General features: G+C 41.4%; 1 protein-coding gene across 2 annotated transcripts in view; it reads right to left on the reverse strand.

The window, feature by feature from the left end:
- The window catches only part of LOC139412125 (protein arginine methyltransferase 3), a 105,262-nt gene that overhangs the window by 22,533 nt on the left and 56,055 nt on the right, over window positions 1-26,674 (reverse strand). For both annotated transcript variants that reach the window (XM_071158936.1, XM_071158934.1), the window contains exons 12-15: window positions 26,174-26,361; window positions 24,924-25,010; window positions 2,275-2,325; window positions 1,460-1,547 (exon numbers count right to left, since the gene is read on the reverse strand). In XM_071158936.1, coding sequence (XP_071015037.1) covers window positions 1,460-1,547; window positions 2,275-2,325; window positions 24,924-25,010; window positions 26,174-26,361 — 414 coding nt within the window. The remainder of the gene's footprint in view (window positions 1-1,459; window positions 1,548-2,274; window positions 2,326-24,923; window positions 25,011-26,173; window positions 26,362-26,674) is intronic.

Genomic DNA, 26,674 nt, shown 5'->3' on the forward strand with positions numbered 1-26,674 from the left:
CCGCCGCCCGCTTTGCGTAAGAAATCATGAATGTATTTACGTGAAATGCCTGGGTTTTCCGGGGATCTCTTGGTGGACAGGGCAGCCTTGGGAAGGGGGTGGGCCTTTTCGCTGCACGCTTTTCGCGGCAAGGCTCTGATTGTCCAAAATGGTTCCAACAAGTCTTCTACTGTTGTCTTCCTTTGTAGTTGTCCGGTATCCGGTGAATTGTTGTGTTGTCCTGAACAGAACTACAGAGTTGGGTTTTCCTTACATTCACTCTTGAAGATGCTTCTTTGAAGATAGGCTAGCCAGCCGCGTCGATGCTTCCCCAATGGGGTGATGAGAGTAGCATAATACAATGGTTTGAGCAGAGTAACAGAATGGTCCTACTTAAATCCACTTTTGAAGATACTTTACTTAGGACAGCTAATCAGCCTTATGAGTGATTGTCCGGGAGGTGAATTTATCGTCTCCACCTCGTGTTGAGATTCAAAGTTCAAACCACTTTAAAGGTGAAGCAGCAGCTTCACGTCTTTCTGGTGTGATGTGTTTTTTTCCGTAACCCATAATTTATACAGTTTGCTTAAAAGGGGCAGTTCCGGCAGGCTGGCACACTCCCTGACCTTACTCCGGGCGGTAGCTACTCACTGTGGAAAATTATAAAAACAATGATCTCTTATTGCTTCTCAAATCACATCTCTCTCTTAACAAAAACACTTTCATCATCGTATTACATCCACAACGCAGAGTATGAAAACTTCATACATGTAGTGGGTATACCTTCAAGTTACAGTATTTCCATTTTAACATTTTCAATGACATCACAAAATAATGAAAAAAATGACAGTGTTCTATAGATCGCCTCGCACCTTCCCTATGTTCTACGTTAGAAATATTGTTCCAGTATTCACTTTTGAAAGTGTTAGAGCTTTAGTGGGAAAATCTCTGTTGAATCAAATTACATTTATTTGCTGAATCTTGAGTGCAGACCTGAATCTTCTCCCTTGATTTACAACAGGGTTCGAGTTGATAACCCCCCCTAGTTCTTTCCTCCCCCCCTCTAGGGTGAGAGGGGGTCTGATTGAAGTTATTTATTGCAAACCTGATCTATTTGGATTCTCGTGGACAGTCATGACAGCTATCAGATAAAGTTTTACATTGTGTTTTTGATGACTGACTGATTAGTTTTGATCTCACTCTGTCTCTCTATAGGTGACAGATAACTAGCGTTGCACACCCTGACTACATCAGCACCACTGACAGATTACCTGGCTCTCAGTATGATGTTCGAGGAAGATCGGCGTGTAAAAAAATAACATCACAGGTGACAGCTGGGTGTGCGTGCAGTGCACCACAATAGACATAGAGAGACATGTCCATACAGGCACAAACATGCAGGCCCGTGTGCACACACACGCACACGTACGTCCCCACACGCACACACATTCAAGAAACCAGTGCTGTAATGGAAACTGACCTGCTTGTACAGGGATGGGATTTTCTAGCAGGAATACTGTCTGCTTCCAATGCGTCTTGGTGACCTGTGGTCCCGTGGAGAACATCACCTGTGATTCAAAAGCAGAACATGTTATTTAGACTTGGGCAACAGCAATCAACATGAACTCACAACAATAAGGATAACAACTCACTCCTTTGTGACACTTCTATTTCTGTGGCTCATCTAACAATTCCACAACTGTAGTGGAAAATTAACCGGTCCCACACTCTTAAACCTACTAAACTCATCTTATAAATCTGTACTTCTATCCTACTCATAGTCTTCTAAAGACTAGATGTACTTCATTTTTATTTATTTTAACTTTTTTTTATTTAACTAGGCAAGTCAGTAAAGAACAAATTCTTATTTTCAATGACGGCCTAGGAACAGCCCCTGAACTGCCTGTTCAGGGGCAGAACGACAGATTTGAACCTTGTCAGCTCGGGGATTTGAACTTGCAACCTTCCGGTTCCTAGTCCAACGCTCTAACCACTAGGCTACCCTGCCGCCACACATTTAAAACCTTAGTTCCCATTACACGTGGTGTAGCGTTACATCTCAGCAGTTACGCTCACATTGTAGGTAAAATAGGACGTGCAATTAAAATACTTGTCGGCACGTCCCTCGCGGAGCTTGGCATTGGCTGTTCCGAGTGGCCAGCTCCAGTGGGTGCTTACATCAGCAATCAGGAAGCGCCCCGGTGTCGATTGCCTCCCAAGGATGTGGGGAACGCCAAATCGTGAATGTAAATTGGGTGGCTGTTAAAAATGGAAGGGCCGCCGCATGCTGCTTACCTTGTTGCCGCAGTCTCTGTCGAAGAAAATGTCAAAGTAGCCCACGATGGCCTGGAAATGAAATATGAGAGGGTTGTTAGAATGTGATATGACAACACCACCGGGGCTGAACTTGTTTGGATAACCTTGGGCCTGTCCCAAATGGCACCCTATTCCCTACATAGTGCAATACTTTAGACCTATGAGGCCTAAGGGCCCTGGTCAAAAGTAGTGCACTATGTGGGTCATTCTACAGAAGTGGTTAAAATTGTTTGAAAACAAATATGTCTCCAAGCTTAGAACATTTATTGAGATCATGATATATTCTAATTAATTTTAAGACAATAACAAACATATTGTTAAATTAAGATATTACAAAATCTTTGTTCAGATACCCATTCGTATTGAGAGTCAAAAATGTATTTTTGAAAATAAAAATATTTTTTGGTAATTTTATAACACTATTATTTCAATAGAAAATCTTGAACTAGTTAGTCGTTTTTGTTTAATTTTTTGTTTCTCTGAAAGTATTGTCCCCACTTTGGATGTTATTATCGAAACACATTAAAAGACTGAAGAATGAATGCGCCTTAAGCCACACACCTCAAATCAAATAAACTTGTATTTATTGGTCACATACACATGTTTAGCAGGTGTAGCGAAATGCTTGTTTCGATACAATTATAACCAGGAAATGGGATGCACCCCTTTCCATCATTACAATATAATGAGTGGTCTGTCTCCCAACATTTTAAAGAAAATGAGTGAAAAATTTGGTAAATCTTTATGTATGGTTTTGGGACTACAATATATATTGAGGATGTAAAACTGTCCAAATGTAGAGCTAGCTAGCCATATGCTAGCTATGGGGATACATTAATGTCCAAAATAAGTCTAAATTGTCAAAACCAAAACGGTCACAACCATTTTTTTAAGCTTCATTTCGGTTATTAACATTATTGTTTTGTTTATTGATTCTTGATTGTTATTTCTTTACATTTATTGAAGAAAAAAAACTGTCTTTTACTTTTCCCTGGAAGTCAGAATAATGCACAGCATTGGACAAAACCTCTCCTTTGGCCCCAAATGGAAAATGCTACACAGTGGACAAGGTCCTGACCTTAATCCCTCCCCCCACAAAGGTTACACAGCGACACAGTGTACGACGGAGTGCGCAAGAAGCTTGGTCTGTGAATACAGGGACATGTGGCCATGGGTCAGAGCCTGATAGTAAAATGCTGAAAAGACTCTTACACAACCTGGAGGTGTGTTGGGTCATTTTCCCGTTGAAAAACAAATGATCATCCCACTAAGCCCACTTTGGGCTCCCGGATGGCGCAGTGTTCTAAGGCACTGAATCTCAGTGCAAGAGGTGCTGGTTCGAATACAGGCTGTATCAAATCCGGACGTGATTGGGAGTCCCATAGGGTGGCACACAATTGGCCCAGTGTTGTCCAGGTTAAGCCGTTATTGTAAATAATAATTTGTCCTTAACTGACTTGCCTAGTTAAATAAAGGTTCAATAAAATAAATAAGCCCAAACCAGAGGGGATTGAGTATCACTGTGGTAGCCATGCTGGTTAAGTGTGCCTTGAATTGCCATAATATGGACTTGGTCTTTTACCAAATAAGGCAATTTTCTGTATACCCCCCCCCCCCCCCTAACTTGTCACAACACAACTCAAACACATTAAGGAAAGAAATTCAACAAATGTACTTTTAACAAGGCACACCTATTAATTGAAATGCATTCCAGTTGACTACCGCATGAAGCTGGTTGAGAGAATGCCAAGAGTGTGCAAAGCTGTCATCAAGGCAAAGGGTGGCTATTTGAAGAATCTCAAATATATTTTGATTTGTTTAACACTTTTTGGGTTACTACCTGATTCCATACGTGTTATTTCATAGTTTTGATGTGCTCACTATTACTCTACAATGTAGAAAATCGTAAAAATAAATAAAAACTCTTGAATGAGTTCTAAAATGTTTGACCGGCAGTGTATATCTACGTCACAGGATATGGACACCAAGGTAAACCAAACTACATTATTTATTGAGTGGGTGCTAAACCTTTGGCATCATCCCACAGCTACTGTGTGGGCAGTCGTGGCTCGCTGTGGAAGGGCAGAACTCAATAGAACCAAGGGTCCCCTCTCCGCAAACCTCCCATCTAAAAACAACATGGAGCCTTACATTTGGCTGAGTCGACACACGGTGGTCCCATGTGGTACACCTCACCTCGTCTGAGGCCTGTCGCTTCACAAAATAAATAAATTACTTTTTGGCTGTCCTTGATAATACTGGGCATATTTTGCTGACCGGCTAATACCGGTGTGTTACACAAAATAAGCAATGTCGGCTTTTTAATGTGGTGGCTACTAGGTCTAATTCGAACACAGCCCGTGTATTGTAAAGTGAGAGTCATTTCATGATGAAAATAAACCCTTGTGTGTGTGTGTTTGTGCATATCTTATTGTTTGTATTGCTCTTAAAGGGTAGGCCTGTGTGTATATGTAATGCCGTGGGTATTCTTGAATGGTATGTGTGTACAGTATAGATGCATATTGCACAGCCATTTGTGAATAGATCATCATTTTGTAATTACACTATTTCTATGAATTCATGGTGGGTGTTCATTTCAGACTCAAATACATGACTGAGCCTTAAGCTATAAACAAACACTTGAGTGAAAAACAATTCACGTAACTAAACAAATTGAAATCTCTCTCACACACACACACACACACACACACACACACACACACACACACAGGGCCTGGAGGTGACTGTTCTCTTTAGATGTGTGAGGTAAAAACGACCCCCCCAGGCCAGTTTTCCTCTTGTTTCTCCCCCAACTGAAGGAAGAGAGTCACTATCAATCTCTAGAGCGCACTTGTAGTGGCAATGATGCAGAACTAATAGCTTTTAATCCTGCCGCAGCTGACAATTTGGATGCCGGTTCTCGCAGACAAAGAGGACCAGAATCAATGCAAGGGGAGAGAAAGAGCGAGCCATGGGAGGGAGATATAGACAGGAAAAGAGCATGGCAGAGAAGGAAAAGAGAGAGGGAAATAGAGAGACAGTGAGTGTGAAATAGTGAAGGAGTCATGATAGCTTACTTCTGAGAGGGTGGTGGTTGAACTTGGTGGGCCATGAAGCTAAAATATCCCTCGGGTACAGCAATCCTTGAAATGAGCAAGACCTTATCCTTAGTATTTACACCACACATCAGCATTAAAGGTGTGGTTCAACACTCCCCGCTCAGGAATTTCAAAGCAAGAGTGAATGTGTGTCCCGAGAAAAGGAGGTTGGACACACAAACATACCGGGGGTCCATACTTCATAATCACTGGGCCGTCATCGACTCCATGTTCCACACACTCAACGCCGCGTTCTACAATCAGCCTTTATTGATTCAGACAGGCAGGGGCGGGAACCTAGCACTAGCACTGAGCCAGACTGGGAGAAACGTCCCAAAGTGGGAAAAAGGAGCATGTCAACCCAATGCAATTATGGCTTTTAATGAACGCCACAGGAACGCTCAGTCGCGAGGTAATTAGGAAATTAGGCCTAATTGCTCGTCAGGCAGAGCGGATTCACCTCTCGCTGGTTTTTGAGGTAGAGATCAGCCTCGGCTCTCGTCGCCGTTGACAACGCCTCATAAGCGGGATTGATTGTCACCTCTGTGCTGTTTTCAACTTTTTCGATGGGACAGAGAGAGGAAGTCCGTTAAAACAATCAAAGAAATGAAACTTACAAACACCTCAGATTTTGTTCTGTTTGGAAATGTCTGGTGAGTTGAGGTTTCAATGTTATAAAGCGTGAGATCACAGGTTGCATTGGCAGCACTGCTCTTACCTGAACCAAAGTCTCTAGAATGTTTAACTTTCATAATCCTGACAAATACACTCTGCCTGAACAAAACAAATCAGAAGCCTCTTAATACAGACAACTAAACCTTAAACCTGATATACTGTCTAAAACTACTAATGATGAATTGCTCAACACAAACTACTAAAACTAAACCTAAACCTAATTTTGTTAACAATGACTGCCTTTATTCCAGACCATAGGTTGGCCTTCATTCAACTGGATAAGAGGACTGTTGAAATTGAGAAGTGAGTTAGACTAGACAGGTTAGTCGCAGTGAAGCTCTGGGAGCTCCGTAAAATAGAAAAAAATCTTGACTTTATGATCCATATAAAAAAAATAAAAAACCCTAGAAGGAATCAACGATCTTCAGCTCTGGAAGGGACTGAAAAATAATTACTTACTCGTAATACGATTACAAAAAACATACGATACTGTTTAAATTCTATTAAAAAATCTTACAGATACTGTATTTCTGAAAAATGTAATAGCATGTCCCGTACAGAAAGTAAAATGGAAGAATGAAAAAGTGAAAAGGAAACGCTTCCAAACTAGGATAAATAGGCTTAATTCCAGCTTAATCAGCTCAAAGCTTCAAAACTGTAACGTGAAACACCAAAGACTGAAGCAGAGTACAGGCTTAGTTAACCATGGTGGGTAAAGCCAAAAGAAGACCCCCACGAGGCTGCTACACACCAATACTACAGCCCACCCACCTCTGCATAGGTTAGGGAGAGAGAGAGGGAGGGAGAGAAATAGAAGGTGAGAGAGAGAAAGAGAAGGTGGGAGAGAGGCCAGGAGGGAGTGAGAAAGGGGGACGTTGAATGAGAGAGGAGGACTTACGGGGGGACGATGACGACACACAAACTGCGAAAATGGGACAAATCAAATGAGCGCTTTTTATTTTCATCAGCGTTTAGCCTTCGGCCCGGGATCTGTCGGGGATAAGTGATGACAGTGGGCTTTCCGGCAGCCGGCTCTGGAATGCCGCCACATTCCGGACCCCCGTTCCCAGGGAAGAGGGGGAGAAAATTAATAATTATCATCACGGATAACACCAACAGGGAGCAATTCATCATCACTCCCCTTTTGCCCGACCGCGTGTCGGCACGCCACGTGGCTCGACCAGATACTATTATACAGCAGGGGGGAGGAGGAGTGTGAAAGGGGGGGGGGGGCGGGGGGAGTGGAAAGGGGGGGGGGGAAGGGAGGGAGAGCTAATACGCTTTTGATGGTGTTTATCCAGGCGTGGAGGCTTCCTCCACAGCTAACTCACGGGAGGGTTAGTGTGAATGTGCCCCTCCTCCTATCCACCCTGCTCTTCAGGCCCCAGTCTGCTTGGTGAGTAGTGCTGAACACAGCGCACCTACCTCCCTACTCTACTCAGGCCTGCTCCCATCTCCCACTGTTCCGCCGCAGTGCCTGCACACATACACACATACATTGGGTAGAGAGCAGGAAATGTGCGACTCCAGCGGCTCTCACACATTCTGAAGTGAGTATTGAGGAGAATGGGCAGTTTGTACTAGATTAATACTTGGACCAACAATGTCAATTTACTTAGTGATGTGTGCATAACCAAAATGAAAATGTCTACTCTACTGGACCATTTTAACAAGATACACATTAAGTTATAATGTTATTATTCAGTTGTCCTTTCAGTTATTCCCCATACTTGTTTCAACGATTTAACACTGTACTTCATTATTCTAATGACAGGTGTGTATAACGTGGGTGTTCAGGGTGGCCAAACAAATACGCCAATCGCCAATTTTTGTTCTTGACAGATCATTACGAATAACACACTCTTCAGAAATACAGCCCATTCGGAAAGTATTCAGACCCATTGACTTTTTCCAGATTTGTTACATTACAGCCTTTTTCAAAAATGTATTAAAGTTTATTTCCCTCAACAATCTACAGACAATACCCAATAAAGACAAAGCAAAAACAGGTATATAGACATTTTTGCAAATGTATTAAAAATGCAAAACTGAAAGATCACATTTACATAAGTATTCAGGCCCTTTACTCAGTACTTTGTTGAAAGACATGTGGCAGCGATTACAGCCTCAAATCTTCTTGGTTATGATGCTACAAGTTTCTCCCATTCTTCTCTGCAGGTACTCTCAAGCGCTGTCAGGTTTGATGGGGAGTGTCGCTGCACAGCTATTTTCAGGTCTCTCCAGAGATGTTTGACCAGGTTCAAGTTCGGACTCTGGCTGGGCCACTCAAGAACTTGTCCCGAAGCCACTCATGTGTCGTCTTGGCTGCGTGCTTAGGGTCATTATCCTGTTGGAAGGTGAACCTTCGCCCCAGTCTGAGGTCCTGAGCGATCTGGAGCAGGTTTTCATCAAGGATCTCTCTGCTTAGTTCATCTTTCCCTCGATCCTGACTAGTCTCCCAGTCCCCGCCGCTGAAAAACATCCCCACAGCATGATGCTGCCACAACCATGCTTCACTGTAGGGATGGTGCCAGGTTTCCTCCAGATGGGTGGCTTGGCATTCAGGCCAAAGAGTTCAATCTTGGTTTCATCAGACCATAGAATCTTATTTCTCATGATCTGAGAGTCCTTTAGGTGCCTTTTGGGCTGTCATGTGCCTTTAACTGAGGAGTGGCTTCCGTTTGGCCACTCTACCATAAAGGCCTGATTGGTAGAGTGCTGCAGAGATGGTTGTCCTTCCCTAGACCTGTACCTCGACACAATCCTGTCTAGGAGTTCTACGGACAATTCCTTTGACCTCATGGCTTCGGTTCTTGCTTTGACATGCACTGTCAACCTTATATAGACAGGTGCGTTGCCATTCAAAATCATGTCCAATCAATTGAATTTACCACAGGTAGACTCCAACTTGTAGAAACCTCTCAAGGATGATCATGGAAACATGATGCACCTGAGCTCAATTTCCCATAGCAAAAGGTCTGAATACTTATGTAAATAAAGGACCAGGTTTTTATTTTTAATACATTTGCAAACATTTCTAAAAAACAGTTTTTGCTTTGTCATTATGGGGTATTGTCTGTAGATTGATGAGGGAAATGTTTTTTAAATCCATTTTAGAATAAGGTTGTAATGGAGCAAAATGTGGAAAGGGGAGGGGGTGTGAATACTTTTCATATGCATTGTATGCTATGTGTGAGGCATGGCGTTTCCTACACCCTACAGACATGCAAAAAACATACAAAAAATGATCCCGAACCCCCCAAAGTGTATTTATTACAGATGTGGCCGATGGTTGAGGCCTAAAAGTCTAGATGACCTTGAATAAATTCAACAAAGTTGTCAATAGTGACCCTCAAATAACAGAGAAATATGAATTATGACCAGTGCCTTCCGTTTGAATATTCAAAAAAGGTATTGATGTAATTAAAATAAAAACGAGGGAAAGCTAACTCTTACAGTGACTTTTTCCACATTTTGTTGTGTTACAGCCTGAATGTAAAATTGATTAAATTGAGATTGTGTCACTGGCCTACACACAATACTCCATAATGTCAAAGTGGAATGATGTTTTTTTGACATTTTTACAAATTAATAAAACATTTAAAGCCGAAATGTCTTGACTCAATAAGTATTTAAACCATTTGTTATGGCAAGCCTAATTAAATTCAGGAGTAAAATACATTGCATGGCCTCACTCTGTGTGCAATAATAGTGGTTAACTTGTTTTTAAAATGACCATCTCACCTCTGTACCTTACACATACAATTATCTGTCAGGTCCCTCAGTCAAGCAGACTTAGACACAAAGCCCACAGACTGCAATACCTTGCTATGTGCGGATAGTATGCATCCCCTTCCCCTCAAGAATGGTCTACCATATAGCCAGTTATGCAGGGTTAAACTAATCTGTGGCCACAAGACAGATTTGAACAGCAATGCAAAAAAAAACGACAGATGCATTCTAAATGAGAGGCTACAAGGACATAATATTGATGCTGCAATGATAAAAATATCTAAAAAAACAAAAAACAAGAGAGGAAAAACTCAACCAAAAGAAAAACAACGCAACCGTTCGGAGAAAATTAAAGCCATCCTGAAAAAGCACTGGCATATTCTGCAATCAGACAACAACAAAAATCACACACCTTTTCAAGGAACCCCCACTGGTGGTCTATAAGTGTGGTCACAATATTGGAGATAGCTTGGTGAGATCTGACATGCCCCCTGAGCCCACTCAGACACCCATTCCAAATGGGAACTACAAATGTGGTTAATGCGCACAGTGCAATAGCACTACAAAAACATCCTTCAGACACCCACATACAGGTTGAAAAACGTTAGGGATTCCATCTCAATGAAAGAGCAAGGAAGTAATCTATATCATCACCTGTTCATGTGGAAAAGCCACGTAGGACAAACAAAAAGACAATTAAAACAACGCATAGCTGAACACCGCAGCTCAATCAGGTGTAAGAACATTGACTATCCAGTAGCAGGTCATCATCCAATCGCCTCCCTCAAATTGAGGATGTTGCTCTACCAAGGAGATGAGGTAACATCGAGATCCTACTACTACAAAGGGAGGCTTAACTGGATATCCTATCTAAAAACATTGACCCCTAGTGGTCTGAATATTGACTTTGATCTCAGGCCCTTCTTATTTTTTTATTTCACCTTTATTTAACCAGGTAGGCAAGTTGAGAACAATTCACCCTTTTTTGAACAAGACTTATAATTTGATATATTCTTTCTACAGCTTATTAAGGTACACCTAATATGTTCCCCCAGTTGATGATTCTTATTATGCATTAAGGTTGAACCAAAAGATTACATGTGACAAATATAAATGAAATAGGAAACAATTAAACATGTGAAAGTGAATTAAACAAGAATGTATGCTGATGCTAATATTATGTACAATATTAAATTATGTTTGTATATGATAACCTATATATATCATATGCCTATATATATATATATGCCTAATAGCCTATATCTTTCATATGCCATAAACTATTGTTTTTTTAACAGTTTCACTCAATTCATTCTAATTAACTTAATCATTATGACACACGCCTCACTATTGTCATTGGTTGCACTAATTGCACTGTTTGTCTACATAACCTGGTTCAAGAATTCATGACATCACCCTGAAGGAGGCACAGTGACGCCGAAACGTTGGTGATTTACCCCCAAAATTACTGTCCGTTTATATATGGATTGTGCGACTCAATTTTTATAGTTTACTAGCAGTGAATTTCAAACACAGATTCAACCACAACGACCAGGATCCGGATTCACAAAATACTAATTACAAATAAATAAAAGTTCAAAAAATGCAATTCCTCAAAATGTTCTTAGGAATTCATAGTTTTTAGGAACATCTTTCTTTTGAACTTAGTAAATATCTTACTTGGCATTGACATTAGCGATGTGCTTGAAACCAATGAGATGATAGGATTTGGCCCATTTTATTGTATCTATTTTTTTGCTTTATGTCTCAAGAATAAAACATTTTTAGTTGGCTCGCAAACACTTTACACACACAAAAAAAACTATCTTTTTCACAAATTATAACCATCAGACAAGCTACAGCGAAACCAAAAATGGATAACCAATGAAAGCGCAATAAAAACTAAAGCAAACAAGAGCTTGAAGTGATAGTGGAGGAAACAGCAGCCAGGAAAAGGTTGCTGTTGGGGAGACTTGATAACTGCGGGGTCACTGCAGAGACCAAAAAGAGAGGAAAGGCGAGAATGGCCGAGTCGGTCTATGCCGTCGGGTTTTTAAATGTTTTATTTAACGAGGCAAGTCAGTTAAGAACAAAGTTTTATTTTCAATGACGGCCTACCAAAAGGACTCCTGCGGGGCTGGGATTAAACATTTTAAATAAAAATATAGGACAAAACGCACATGACGACAAGAGAGAGCACCACAGCACTACGTAAAGAGAGACCTTAAACAACAACATAGTATGGCAGCAACACATGACAATACAACATGGTAGCAGCACAAAACACTGTACAAACATTATTGTGCATAGACAACAGCAAAGGGCAAGAAGGTAGAGTGAACAATACATCACCCAAAGCAGCCACAAATGTCAGTAAGAGTGTCTTTGAATGAAGAGATGGAGAAAAAAACTGTCCAGTTTTAGTGTTTTTTGCAGTTCGTTCCAGTCGCAATCTGCAGCGAACTGAAAAGAAGAGCGACCCAGGGATGTGTGCACTTTGAGGTCCTTTAATAGAATGTAACTGGCAGAACGGGTGTAGTATGTGGAGGATGAGGGCTGCAGTAAGTATCTCAGATGGAGGGAGAGGGGCCTAAGAGGGTTTTATAAATAAGCATCAACCAGTGGGTCTTGAGACGGTTATACAGAGATGACCAGTTTACAGAGGAGCATAGGGCGGCCGAATAGTAAAGAACATCTAGCTGCTCGAGAGCACCCTTACCTGACAATTTATAAATTATGTTTCCATAATCTAGCATGGGTGGGATGGTGATCTGAATCAGGGTTAGTTTGGCAGCTGGGGTGAAAGAGGAGCCAAGTCCAAACCTAACCTTAGCCTGCAGCATTGATATGTGCTGAGAGAAGGACAGTGAACCGTCTTGCCATATTTCCAAGTACTTGTATGAGGTGACTACCTCAAGCTCTAAACCCTTGGAGGTAGTAATCACACTGGTGGGGAGAGGGGCATTCTTCTTACCAAACCACATGACCTATGTTTTTGAGGTTTCAGAACAAGGTTAAGGGCAGAGAAAGCTTGTTGGACACTAAGAAAGCTTTGTTGTAGAGCGTTTAACACAAATTCCGGGGAGGGGCCAGCTGAGCATAAGACTATCATCTGCATATAAATGGATGAGAGAGCTTCCTACTGCCTGAGCTATGTAGCTGATATAAATTGAGAAGAGCGTGGGACCTAGGATCGAGCCTTGGGGCACTCCCTTGGTAGGTAGTGGCAGCACATGTTCTGACTTAACCTGTTAAACCTATAGGGGCGCTGTGTCATTATTGGATAAAAAGACGTGCCCGTTTTAAGCGCAATATTTTGTCACGAAAAGATGCTCGACTATGCATGGAATTGACAGCCTTGGAAAGACACAACTCTGACGTCTCTAAAACTGCAAAGATATTATCTGTGCGTGCCCCAGAACTAATGCAACAGGCGAAACCAAGATGAAGTTTCATACAGGAAATGCCCCGGATTCTGAAGGTGCTGTGTTCCAATGTCTCCTTATATGGCTGTGAATGCGCCAGGAATGAGCCTTCTTCCCCAAACGTGATGAACAAAACGGAGCGGTTTCTCCTACACAAATAATATTTTTTGTAAAAACGGAACATTTGCTATCTAACAGTCTCCTCATTGAAAACATCTGAAGTTCTTCAAAGGTAAATGATTTTATTTGAATGCTTTTATGGTTTTTGTGGAAAATGTTGCATGCTAAATGCTAGGCTTAATGCAATGCTAGGCTATCAATACTCTTACACAAATGCTTGTTTAGCTATGGTTCAAAAGCATATTTTGAAAATCTGAGATGACAGTGTTGTTAACAAAAGGCTAAGCTTGAGAGCAAATAGATTCATTTCATTTCATTTGCCATTTTCATGAATAGTTAACGTTGTGTTATGCTAATGAGCTTGCTGATAGATTTACACAATCCTGGATACAGGGTTTTTTTCGTAGCTAAACGTGACGCAGAAAACGGAGCGATTTGTCCTAAACAAATAATCTTTCAGGAAAAACTGAACATTTGCTATCTGAGAGTCTCCTCATTGAAAACATCTGAAGTTCTTCAAAGGTAAATTATTTTTATTTGAATGCTTTTCTGTTTTTTTGTGTAAATGTTACCTGCTGAATGCTAACGCTAAATGCTACGTTAGCCATCAATACTGTTACACAAATGCTTGTTTTGCAATGGTTGAGAAGCATATTTTGAAAATCTGAGTTGACAGTGTTGTTAACAAAAGGCTACGCTTGAGAGCAAATAGATTCATTTCATTTAATTTGCCATTTTCATGAATAGTTAACGTTGTGTTATGCTAATGAGCTTGCTGATAGATTTACACAATCCTGGATACAGGGGTTTTTTCGTAGCTAAACGTGACGCAGAAAACGGAGCGATTTGTCCTAAACAAATAATCTTTCAGGAAAAACTGAACATTTGCTATCTGAGAGTCTCCTCATTGAAAACATCTGAAGTTCTTCAAAGGTAAATTATTTTATTTGAATGCTTTTCTGTTTTTTTGTGTAAATGTTACCTGCTGAATGCTTACGCTAAATGCTACGTTAGCCATCAATACTGTTACACAAATGCTTGTTTTGCAATGGTTGAGAAGCATATTTTGAAAATTTGAGATGACAGTGTTGTTAACAAAAGGCTAAGCTTGAGAGCAAATAGATTCATTTCATTTCATTTGCGATTTTCATGAATAGTTAACGTTGCGTTATGGTAATGAGCTTGAGTCTGTATTCACGATCCCGGATCCGGGATGGGGAGATCAGAGAGGTTAATGCAGTTCACTCTTTGAGAGAAGTAGTTAGCAAACCAGGCCAAAGACCCCTCAGAGACACCAATACTCCTTATCCGGCCCACAAGAATGGAATGGTCTACTGTAATAACAGCTTTGGCCAAGTCAATAAAATAGCAGCACAACATTGCTTAGAATCAAGGGAAATGGTGACATAATTTAGGACCTTTAAGGTTTGAGTGACAGATCCATAACCTGAGCGGAAATCATATTGCATACCAGAGAGAGTACTATAGACAAAAACAAAGCCAGTCAGTTGGGTATTAACAAGTATTTCCAACACTTTTGATAAACACAGCAAAATATAAATTGGCTTGTTAGGGTCAGCATGGCAAGGGACAGGGAAGCCCTAAAAAAGAAGTTGGCTGCTAAGAAGAAGGGAGCTGAAAGAAGCAGGGAGTTGAAGAAGACTGTAGGGGGGTATCGATCATTCATGTGGACCAGCTCAGGAGAAGGTGTTGTCCATGATAGGAGAGACGGTAGTACAGGGACTGCGGTCGGGCATTGACTCTGACTAATTAGCCAACATAGCTAACGACATTAACATTAACTAAGATAGCAAAGTTCTTCTTTGCAAATTGACGAGCTAATTCTAGCTATATAACACGTCTAGAATATTGTAATATATTCCTAATTACTAGCTAGCTAGATAATGCACATTTCATTTGTTTTCTTTAATTGTCTGGTAGCCAACTTTATCTGTGGCAGTGGCACCAGAAATTGTTCATGGTTACAAAATTATCCAGTTGTGCAGCTAACGTTACCCTTGTTTACTTCTCTCATCACATCAAGCCTACAGCTCTTCAAACTTTGTTGTCATGCTGAAACAATGTTTTTTGACCTTCCAGAAATAACACTGGACATCATCCACATGCCCATGTGCCCAGATGTGGGAGCCATGGATCGTCATAATCATATGACAGAAGAACAAGCAGGGGTAGGTGTTTGTTTGATATCTCATTTAAAACGTTTATTATTATATAATAGGCCCACAACACATATCATTCCATAACAGATGAATTGTATTTTCTCAACAGATAATCACTGAAGGCACAGAGGAGATGCGCCTGTCTCAGATCCTTATCCATTATGACACCCCAAGGAGGCTTGCTGGTGTAGATGAGATGGTGGGTGTCCAGAGTACGCTCCTGGGGGAGGTCACGGCCATGCTCAGGGTGCAGGAGGAGCTGAATCTCCTCCTTATGAGGCCATTTCTTGCTAGTAGGCCAGCATTACATCTACCAGCGGCAACATCCTGGTCAGGTACAGCTGGTGGAATGTCAGGTATATTGGGGTGTGGCATCATGTGTTGTTTGCAGATGTTGTGCAAGGTACATGCTAAGCTTATGATTTTGCATGTTTTTTCTGGGCTGTATAAAATAACTCCCCAAGAGTGGTCAATGCATCTGAATCTGGACTTTAGGACTCCGATTGATCTCTCTATTAAACTCCTTGTTTTCATCTGAGCATGGTTGTAGTTCTCTTCTGCATCGTTGTTGGTGTCATGAGCCATGTTTTTTGTCCATAGCCACCATCACCTAATCTCCCCCTCCTGTACTCCCTGTTCACCCATGACTGCGTGGCCATGCACGCCTCCAACTCAATCATCAAGTTTGCAGACAACAACAGTAGTAGACTTGATCACCAACAACGACGAGACAGCCTATAGGAAGGAGGTGAGAGCACTTGGAGTGTTGTGTCAGGAAAACAAAGGAGATGATCGTGGATTTCAGGAAACAGCAGAGGGAGCACCCCCCTATCCACATCGACGGGACAGCAGTGGAGAAGGTAGAACGCTAAGTTCCTCGGCGTACACATCACGGACAAACTAAAATGGTCCACCCACACGGACAGTGTGGTGAAGAAGGCGCAACAGCGCCTCTACTACCTCAGGAGGCTGAAGAAATGTGGCTTGTCACCTAAAACCCTCATAAACTTCTACAGATGCACAATTGAGAGCATCCTGTCAGGCTGTATCACCACCTGGTACAGCAACTGCACCGCCCACAACCGCAGGGCTCTCCAGAGGGTGGTGCGGTCTGCACAACGCATCACCGGGGGCAAACTACTTGCCCTCCAGGACACCTACAGCACCCATTGTCACAGGCAGGCCAAAAATATCATCAAGGACAACAACCACCCAAGCCACTGCCTGTTCACCCCGCTACCATCCAGAAGGTGAGGCCAGTACAGGTGCATCAGAGACTGAAAAACAGCTTCTATCTCAAGGCCATCAGACTGCTAAACAGCAATCACTACCTCAGAGTTAGGGCTATCGACCCAAAAAAAGATATAGCTTTTCTATCGATCTTCAAAAAGAACTAAATGGAACACAAAATCACAAATTCAACATGGTGGAGATAAAAACACAGCAGACATAAGGCACAGTATGTGGGTATGTGTGGTTGTATTGAGATGGATGGTGTGGTGTGTGTTTTTTGGTGTTTGGGAAAGTGTGGCGTTGAGTGAGAATGGAAATGGTTGCATTTCCCAGATGTATGTCTGTGAGCAGGGGTTGTGAGAGCTTTCTATTTTGTGCAGATGAGGGATATACATTTTATATTGAATTATACTTATTTATTGTCCTATCATGGTGGAACTACATTTTTAAAATAAATTATACATCTAATGTATTTATTTATGGTCCTACATATACTGACGGAACAGTCCACAACCCAACACCATCTTTTCTTAAAGTATGGGTCGCGACCCAAAGTGGGACTCGGACCTGTTAATGGTGGGTTGCGACGTGTCAGAGTAAATTTGTAATTATTTCATTAATTACTGGAATTGATTTGGCCAAGTGCATCTGTGCTCTCTGTTCAGTGCGCTCTCTGCTTAGCAGCGGCCTCTGCTCAGTTTGGCAGCTACGCGAGTGGTAGATGCCTGTGTGCTTCACGGATCAACTGATCTTTTTTCTACAGTTTTCTTGAAGATCACTCCGCGACATACGATGCAGCGCTGTCGTTCAGCAGCAGATGATGCACTGTCAGCCAATGACGTGTCCTTCCCACTCGCCATCACTCACCACTGTCATCAAATGGACTCATGCTATAGCCACAAGTTCTGACTGAGCTCAATTGTCATGAAACGCAAATACAGGGATGGGTTTCTCTCTCTTTCATACAAACTTTGAGAAATAACGTGGAAAGCGCACACAAATTAATAAAACAATACGTCCTGACAAAACATCCACTGCATGATGGTAAACCCTGGGAGTTCTTTCAGAACAGGGCAGAATGCTTCGACAGCGGAAATTGTTGTCATTTTATAACAGGTGATGATCAGCAGAAATAAAGGAGTACTATCTCTCATAGTAGTAGATGTGAGCTTCTCTTTCAAACAATCCCCTGGACTTGTACACAGCTAATAGCTAACATTAGCCAAACAGGCTAGCTTGTTACTGATGGTGCAACCCTTAGTAACAGTACAGATTAAGATGAAAAATTAATCAGGCCTACTATACATCTTCCTGTAGAAATTATTATTGAAAACTAGTGTAAGTTGGAACTTGCTGTTAAAATACAAGTAATAATTAGTATTCTGAACTGGAATAAACTGATTCAAGCAAGATACTTTTTTGAGGCAAACACTCACACAGTTCTGGGTTGCAGCAGGAAGCGGTCTCCTGACTGCGAAAGCAGTAGATGTTCTGATCCAGTTTGGTACCACCATAAGGGCAATGAGATGTACCAATATTTATGTATAGTTGCATATTTTCCTAAGCTTTGGTCCCAGGAAAATACAACATTTCTAATTTGGGTCCCAGGCCAAAAAGGAAACTCTAGGGGCAGTATTTCATTTTTGGATGAAAAACGTTCCCGTTTTAAACAAGATATTGTGTCACGAAAAGATGCTTGACTATGCATATAATTGACAGCTTTGGAAAGAAAACACTCTGACGTTTCCAAAACTGCAAATATATGATCTGTGAGTGCCACAGAACTGATGCTACAGGCGAAACCAAGATGAAACTTCAAACAGGAAGTGAGCAAACTTTTTGAGGCGCTGTTTTCCATTGTCTCCTTATATGGCTGTGAATGCGCAAGGAATGAGCCTACACTTTCTGTCGTTTCCCCAAGGTGTTTGCAGCATTGTGACGTATTTGTAGGCATATCATTGGAAGATTGACCATAAGAGACTACATTTACCAGGTGTCCTGCGTTGAAATTGGTGCGTAATCTCCAGCTGCAAGTATTCTTCCATGTGATTCAGAGGAGAAACCAGACTTCCACGAACGATATATCATCGAAGAGATATGTGAAAAACACCTTGAGGATTGATTCTAAACAACGTTTGCCATGTTTCAGTCGATATTATGGAGTTAATTTGGAAAAAAGTTTGGCGTTTTGATGACTGAATTTTCATATTTTTTTGGTAGCCAAACGTGATGAACAAAACGGAGCGATTTCTCCTACACAAAGAATCTTTTTGGAAAAACGGAACATTTGCTATCTAACTGAGAGTCTCCTCATTGAAAACATCCGAAGTTCTTCAAAGGTAAATGATTTTATTTGAATGATTTTCTTGTTTTTGTGAAAAAGTTGCCTGCTGAATGCTAGGCTTAATGCTATGCTAGCTATCAATACTCTTACACAAATGCTGGTGTAGCTATGGTTGAAAAGCATTTTTTGAAAATCTGAGATGACAGTGTTGTTAACAAAAGGCTAAGCTTGTGAACCACATTTGCTATCTAACTGAGAGTCTCCTCATTGAAAACATCAAAAGTTCTTCAAAGGTAAATTATTTTATTTGAATGCTTTTCTTGTTTTTGTGAAAATGTTGCCTGCTGAATGCTAGGCTTAATGCTATGCTAGCTATCAATACTCTTACATAAATACTTGTGTAGCTATGGTTGAAAAGCATTTTCTGAAAATCTGAGATGACAGTGTTGTTAACAAAAGGCTAAGCTTGTGAGCCAATATATTTATTTCATTTCATTTGCGATTTTCATGAATAGTTAACGTTGCATTATGGTAATGAGCTTGAGGCTATAATTACGCTCCCGGATACGGGATTGCTCGTCGCAACAGGTTAATATGATCGAATCTGGAAACTATTATTTCGAAAACAAAACGTTTATTATTTCAGTGAAATACGGAACCGTTCGGTATTTTATCTAATGGGTGGCATCCCTAAGTCTAAATATTCTTGTTACATTGCACAACCTTCAAAATATGTCATAATTACGTAAAATTCTGGCAAATGAGTTCGCAATTAGCCAGGCAGCCCAAACTGTTGCATATACCCTGACTCTGAGTACAATGAACAGAAGAGAAATGACACAATTTCACCTGGTTAATATTGCCTGCTAAACTGGATTAGTAGTTATAACTAGTGATTATGATTGATTGTTTTTTATAAGATAAGTTTAATGCTAGCTAGCAATTTACCTTGGCTTCTACTGCATTCGTGTAACAGGCAGGCTACTCGTGGAGTGCAATGGTTAGAGCGTTGGACTAGTTAACTGTGCGGTTGCAAGGTTGGAACCCCTGAGCTGACAAGGTGAAAATCTGTCGTTCTGCCCCTGAACAAGGCAGTTAACCCACAGTTCCTAGGCAGTCATTGAAAATAAGAATGTGTTCTTAACTGACTTGCCTAGTTAAATAAAAAGGTCTAAAAAAATATATATTTTTTTTAATAATCGGAAATCGGCACCCAAAAATACAGATTTCCGATTGTTATGAAAACTCGAAATCGGCACTAATTAAATCGGCCATTCCGATTAATCGGTCGAACTCTAGTCCAGATGCAACAAAACTAGGGCCTGTAGGACCTGCCTTGTTGATGGTGTTCTTAAAAAGGCAGAGCACAGCTTTATTATGGACATACTTTTCCCCATCTAAGCTACTGTTGTATCAACATGTTTTGACCATGACAGTTTACAGTCCAGGGTTACTCCAAGCAGTTTAGTCACCTCAGCGTGCTCAATTTCCACATTATTTATTACAAGATTTAGTTGAGGTTTAGGGTTTAGTGAACGATTTGTCCTAAATACAAGGCTTTTATTTTTTGAAATATTTAGGACTAACTTATTCCTTGCCACCCATTCTGAAACTAACTGCAGCTCTTTGTTAAGTGTTCCAGTGATTTCACTCGCTGTAGTAGCTGACATGTATAGTGTTGAGTCATTCGCATACATAGACACACTGGCTTTACTCAAAACATCTTCACCTAAAACACCAGGCCAAATCTACACTGGAGTTGCTTATCAAGAAGACCGTGAAGGTTCTGGAGAGGCTGAGTTACAGTTGTGATTTAAATCTGCTTGAAAATCTACACCAAGACCTGGAAATGGTTGTCCTAGCAATGATCAACAACCAATTTGAAACAGCTTGAAGAACATTGAAATGAATAACGTGCAAATGTTACACAATCCAGGTGTGTAAGTCTCTTAGAGAGTTACCCAGAAAGACCCGCAGCTGTAATCACTGCAAAAGGTGATTCTAACATGTATTGACTCATAGGTTTGAATACTTATCTATTCAAGATAGTGTTTTATTTTTCATTCATCTTTTACAAATGTTAGAATTTTTCTTCCACGTTGACAGAGTATTTTGCATAGATCGTTGACATTAAATGACAAATGCATTTTAATCCCACAACACAACAGAAGTGGAAAAAGTCAATGGGCGTGAATACTAATCTGAAGGCACTGAATGGAATCATTAATTACTTACATAACCCATCTTTATAGGAAAATAATTTTGGAGCAGTGTTTGAGGATGACACTTTGGGAACTGTGCTACATAGGAAGAGAACATTCTCTCTCTTTTAGCGCTAGAAACAGCCTAATCAAATTCAAGGTGGTTCACTGTGTCCACTAGTCCAGGGCTAAACCTGGAAGAATATTCTCTGATTTTGATCTTACATGTGTTCCATGTAAAATAGAACTAGCCAAACTATTTCAGGTTTTGGTTTTCTGGAATGTTGATATTTAAATATGTCTCTGATATACACTGACCGTACAAAACATTAGGAAAACCTGCTCTTTCCATGACAGACTGACCAGGTGAATCCAGGTGAACGCTATGATCCCTTATTGAGGTAACTTGTTAAATCCACTTCAAAATCAGTGTAGATGAAGGGGAGAAGACCGTTTAAAGAAAGATTTTTAAGCCTTGAGACAACTGAGACATGGATTGTGTGTATGCGCCATTCGGAGGGTGAACAGGCAAGGCAAAAGATTTAAGTGTCTTTGAACGGGGTACAGTTGTAGGTGCCGGGCACACCGGTTTGAGTTTGTCAAGAACTGCAACGGTGCTGGGTTTTTCACGCTCAAAAATGTCCTGTGTGTATCAAGAATGGTTACACCCAAAGGACATCCAGCCAACTTGACAACTGTGTGAAGCAGTGGAGTCAACATAGGCCAGTATCCCTATTGAACGCTTTCAACACCTTGTAGAGTCCATGCCCAGATGAATTGAGGATGTTCTGAGGGCAAAAGAGGGTGCAACTCAATATAAGAAAGGTGTTTCTAATGCTTCGTACACTACAAGTGTATATGACACTTTCATTGATCCGTCTCCCCTTACAGCTCTTTTTTGGAGTTCTACCCATAAGCAACCCCTGTCAAGAATTCAATCTGACACTGTTGCCTGTATCACAGTTATGTAAAAGCAAAATAGTAGATACTCCGTGTGAAATCAGACAGGACTTCCTCATTACTAAGGGGGGGGGGGGAATCACATCTCTGATGTCAAGTAGAACTTTGAGGCCCTGCATTCCTGCCTAGTTAAACTCTGGTAATACACACAGCAGGGGCGACTGTAAACTCAGTAACACGCATGGAGTTACGTTATGGGGGCTGCACCCCCATAAGGGGGTAAGGTGTTTGGTGTGACAGTCACCTGGTGTACAACTAGCGATGCTGACAAATAACCAGAGATGGGAGTTTAATGATTTTGCTCGTAATGTGCTCCAAAACACCCCTGAAATTTCAGAGAGCACCTTCTGTCTGACTTGAAGGCCACTTTTTCTATACGATTTAAATTTGATGGAGAGCAGTTGAAAGACGAATCAAGCAAAAGTGAGTTTCTTCCAACCTCTTCAGCAGTGAGAGACACTGGTGTTAGAACCAACCCAGATCTTTATGAGGCTTTTGAAGTGAGGGATAGTTTTATAACTTCTTGTGTTCATTTTTCCTCCACAATTCACAGCAACCAGGGCAATGATCTCTAGTGGATATTATCAGAAAATGGCTTTGGAGTAATAAAAGTCTTAACACTAGTCTAAAGTAACTAGTCTTAAAAAGTTCAATAAGGACTATTTTATCTCACCAAGGGGAAAATTGGTTGTATCTGGACTATAGACTAGTGCATAAATATTGAACCACAAGACTGAATGAAATTAATCTCTTGAGATAGTCTTTCTGACTACAAAACAATGCAAGCACAAACCATGCTTTTTGACGGCCTACACGTGCGAGGAAAGGAGGAGTGATAGAGTAAAAAGGGGGGGCAGAAGGAGGGAGAGAGAGGGGGGGGGGGTATTTGTCTTCTGTGTGCGCGGCGCAGACGCAGGGGTTGTGCTGTTCATTTAATGCAAGGTTAGGCAGGCATCGCTGATGAATGGACTGTCGACAGGAGAACAAAAGCAGGAGCTCCATCATACACACCCACACACATTCTCTCCCTCACACGTGGTCCACGCGCAGGGCAGAAGTTACCAATAGGCAAAGATCTAAGATTAGGAGCCTCTAAAATCCTAACATTAACCCATAAGGGGGAAAACACGAAACTGGCCAGTGGCTATGGAACATTTCTTCCAACGCCCACAGTCTGCCCACTATCCACAAAACCCCTTTGAAATACTGGTCAAACACAGACACCCAAGGGCCACCCTTAACACCTGTCACCAGAGATTCTGTTAATTGTCAAATTTTCAGTCAAATGCTCAGTCACTTACAGAGATTTGAAGGAAAAAATATGCCTGGCAATTTTATTTTATACAAGATAATTAACACAAAAGCACTAAAAACATTGATTTAAATGACTGTTTTTAGCCCGATCATATCATTTTTTGTTTCACTTTTCTCATTGCACTAGGCTCTAAACCTAGAACAGGTCATCCACATTCCAAGAAAAGGAACAAATAAAAAAGGTGGATGTGTTCAATTATGTGGCCGAGAAAAGAGGAAAAATGAGAGGATGTTTACAAATTCCATTAGATCCACGGGGCCGACCAAGAGCAGAAGCAGATAATAACCAGCTATTGATTAACTTTTGAAATAGTGGAGAGAGACACTGCACAATGCTCTCAGAAATACAATGGGCCAACCAAAGACAAATCACTTGCCGGAGTCCACCAGGGCTATTTCTGCTCTCTGTTCTCTCTCTGTGTGTTGCTTCGCAAATGGCACCCTGTTCCCTTCATAGTGCACTGCGTTTGACCAGAGCCCTATGCCGATCAGTCTGTGAGCTTCCCAGAGGAGGGGTAAACAAAGAGTCGCGGTGTGAGTGCCTGCCAGCACAGTACAGAATAGACTAGATGATAGGTGGATGATAGTTCACTCTGTACGGTGAGTTAAAAATAATCCACTGTACCATGGTTATCACTATCAGTCCAGGTTTATCAGGTGTGTTAGAGCTTTTAGTGTTAGAGTCTTTATTTGGATACTCCTTTTGGTTATAATGTTTATTTTTATTCTGCCCCCCAACAACCCCATACACACAAAGCACGTTGAGATGCTCAGGGTCAGCCACATTTCAGCACACCTCAATGTAGAGCAATTTTGGGTTTAAGTGCCTTTCTCAAGGGCACATGACGGTGGTTTGTACTCGGGATAAGAGACAGATAAGAGAAAGCAGTTCCCAGTAGGCATGAAATGGCACAGAACGCTTCTAAATGGGGAGGTAATATCTGAACTTGTCCTATAAGAGCACTCAATTCCTGCTGGAAAATGCCAAGTTGTGCCATGACGCAAATCCACCACCACCCCACTGTAGAGTTTTGACCTGATTAGTAATTGGAGAAGGCACCAAAATGTGCATATTTAACATAAAGATTAAATATGCATTAAATGTTTATATTTAAGGTACAGAAGGAACACACCACATATGTAACAAGGTCTCCCTTGTGTGACAAACTCCCTTCACATGTGACGCAACATGCATGTAGTCAATCCTCCTGATCCCCAGGTGTGTCTGTCTATCCATCACACTGGTGTACCACCCACCTCACCCTTCCTAGCCAATTAGCTGGCCCCATTTATCACCACACCTGTGATCAATCATCACCACACCTGTGATCAATCCTCACCGCTGACAGCCTTGATTAACTCAGAAGATTGAGTTAGGTGTGTGTGTGTGTGTGCACGCGACTCACTGTGCAGTCTGTGCTGTCTGTTATCTTTAGGCAGAAGTCTGATGCAAACTCCAGCTCAGAGAGAGACACTGCGTTACAATCGATTCCCTGAGGAGAGGAGTCCACAAACAAAAGATCAATGCACACACTTTCACAACAAACCAGGAAATTATAACACGCTTTTGGTCTTATCAAGCAAGAAACAGAAGAACAGTGAAGTATCAGCGATACAAGACAACTAAGCACTTGTACTAAAGGTGACTGCTTTTCCCCTGTTCTTGAGTACAATTCACCAAAAACAGAATACTTGCCAAAACAAGAGGTTAGACTCCCCAACAAAGGACTTACATACCTAAAAAAAAGTACAACAACTAGGGGTGGTTTTATACCCCTTTTCAATTTCACCTTCTAAAGCACATTCCTTAACATTCTGAGAGGAAAAAAGCAATAACTGTTTGAAAAGGGATTTGCAATTCCCTGAGACAGGCTCTTAATTTTACGCTGTTCCGACCATCCTTAATGGAATGTTATTGGATCGTATCAGAGTGAGGCAATGGACAGAAATCCAGGCAATTTGGGCCAAGGGGGAGCTGTCCATTTTTCACTAAAGGGGAGAAACTATCGATTAGAGGATTCAAATTATATTATTTCACCTGCTCCGCTCGTTCATCATGGGAGAGACATGGAAAAGAACATGCTACTTCACAAAATGGAGGATGGGTAGAGGAAGGAGCGTCCATGGAAAAGACAGAGAATATGGAAAATGGTTTTAAAAAAGTATCCATGCTCTCATTTGTGTGTGTGATATAGAAAGTCCATTAGGAAATGCAATGTGTGTGTATATGGTATATGTAAGTGCAGGATCTGTGAGGATGACTGTGCTTGTAATGTGTGTGTGTTGTACTCTCCCTGCAGTGTTTGTGTATGTGTAGTCTCTCTGTGGTGTGTGTGTGTGTGTGTGTGTGTGTGTGTGTGTGTGTGTGTGTGTGTGTGTGTGTGTGTGTTTTTCTCCATCAGCTCAGTGAGTGCCTCTCCATCTGCAGGGGGGACAGAGTAATGAAGTTTCCTAAAGAGGAACTTAAACAAGGATTAGACTTATCAATCACCCAGCACTAGAGCACTGCCACACACAACAACAACCTGCCTCCAGGGACCTCTCTCTCTCTCTCTCTCTACGACTAACTCTCTTTCCCTCGCTTGGTATTCACCCTCTACACCCACTCTATTTCTGTAACCTTTTTCCTTTCTCTATACCTTGAGTGTGTATATACCTGTATGACTGCAGGTTTAGAGATGAGTGTGTCTGGTTTGAGGACCTGCACCACGGCCTCTGGCACCACGGCCCTCTTCATGCACGCCATCTTGAACCCGTATACGTCATCCCAGAATGCAATGCGGTCCTGGTGCTTCTCCGTGTCGCCCACTGCCGCCAGGCTGATGGTGCAACGATCAGGGTAGACTAAAAAAGAGAGTAAGAGGGTGAGATGTATGGACAGACTGAACATAGAGGAGAAGAGTGATAGGGGATATGGGATAGGGATATGCATTTGAAATTATTTCACTATTCGAATATCATGATTTTTTTCAATTCGGAAAAATAAATAAATAAATACAAATAAATAAATAAATCCTCTACTCTCATCACCAATCACATCACTAGCCTTAGAGCGTTGGACTAGTAACCGAAAGGTTGCAAGTTCAAATCCCCGAGCTGACAAGGTACAAATCTGTCGTTCTGCCCCTGAACAGGCAGTTAACCCACCGTTCCTAGG

The sequence above is a fragment of the Oncorhynchus clarkii genome, chromosome 6 (genome assembly GCF_045791955.1).
Source record: "Oncorhynchus clarkii lewisi isolate Uvic-CL-2024 chromosome 6, UVic_Ocla_1.0, whole genome shotgun sequence".
Classification (NCBI taxonomy): Eukaryota; Metazoa; Chordata; class Actinopteri; order Salmoniformes; family Salmonidae; genus Oncorhynchus; species Oncorhynchus clarkii.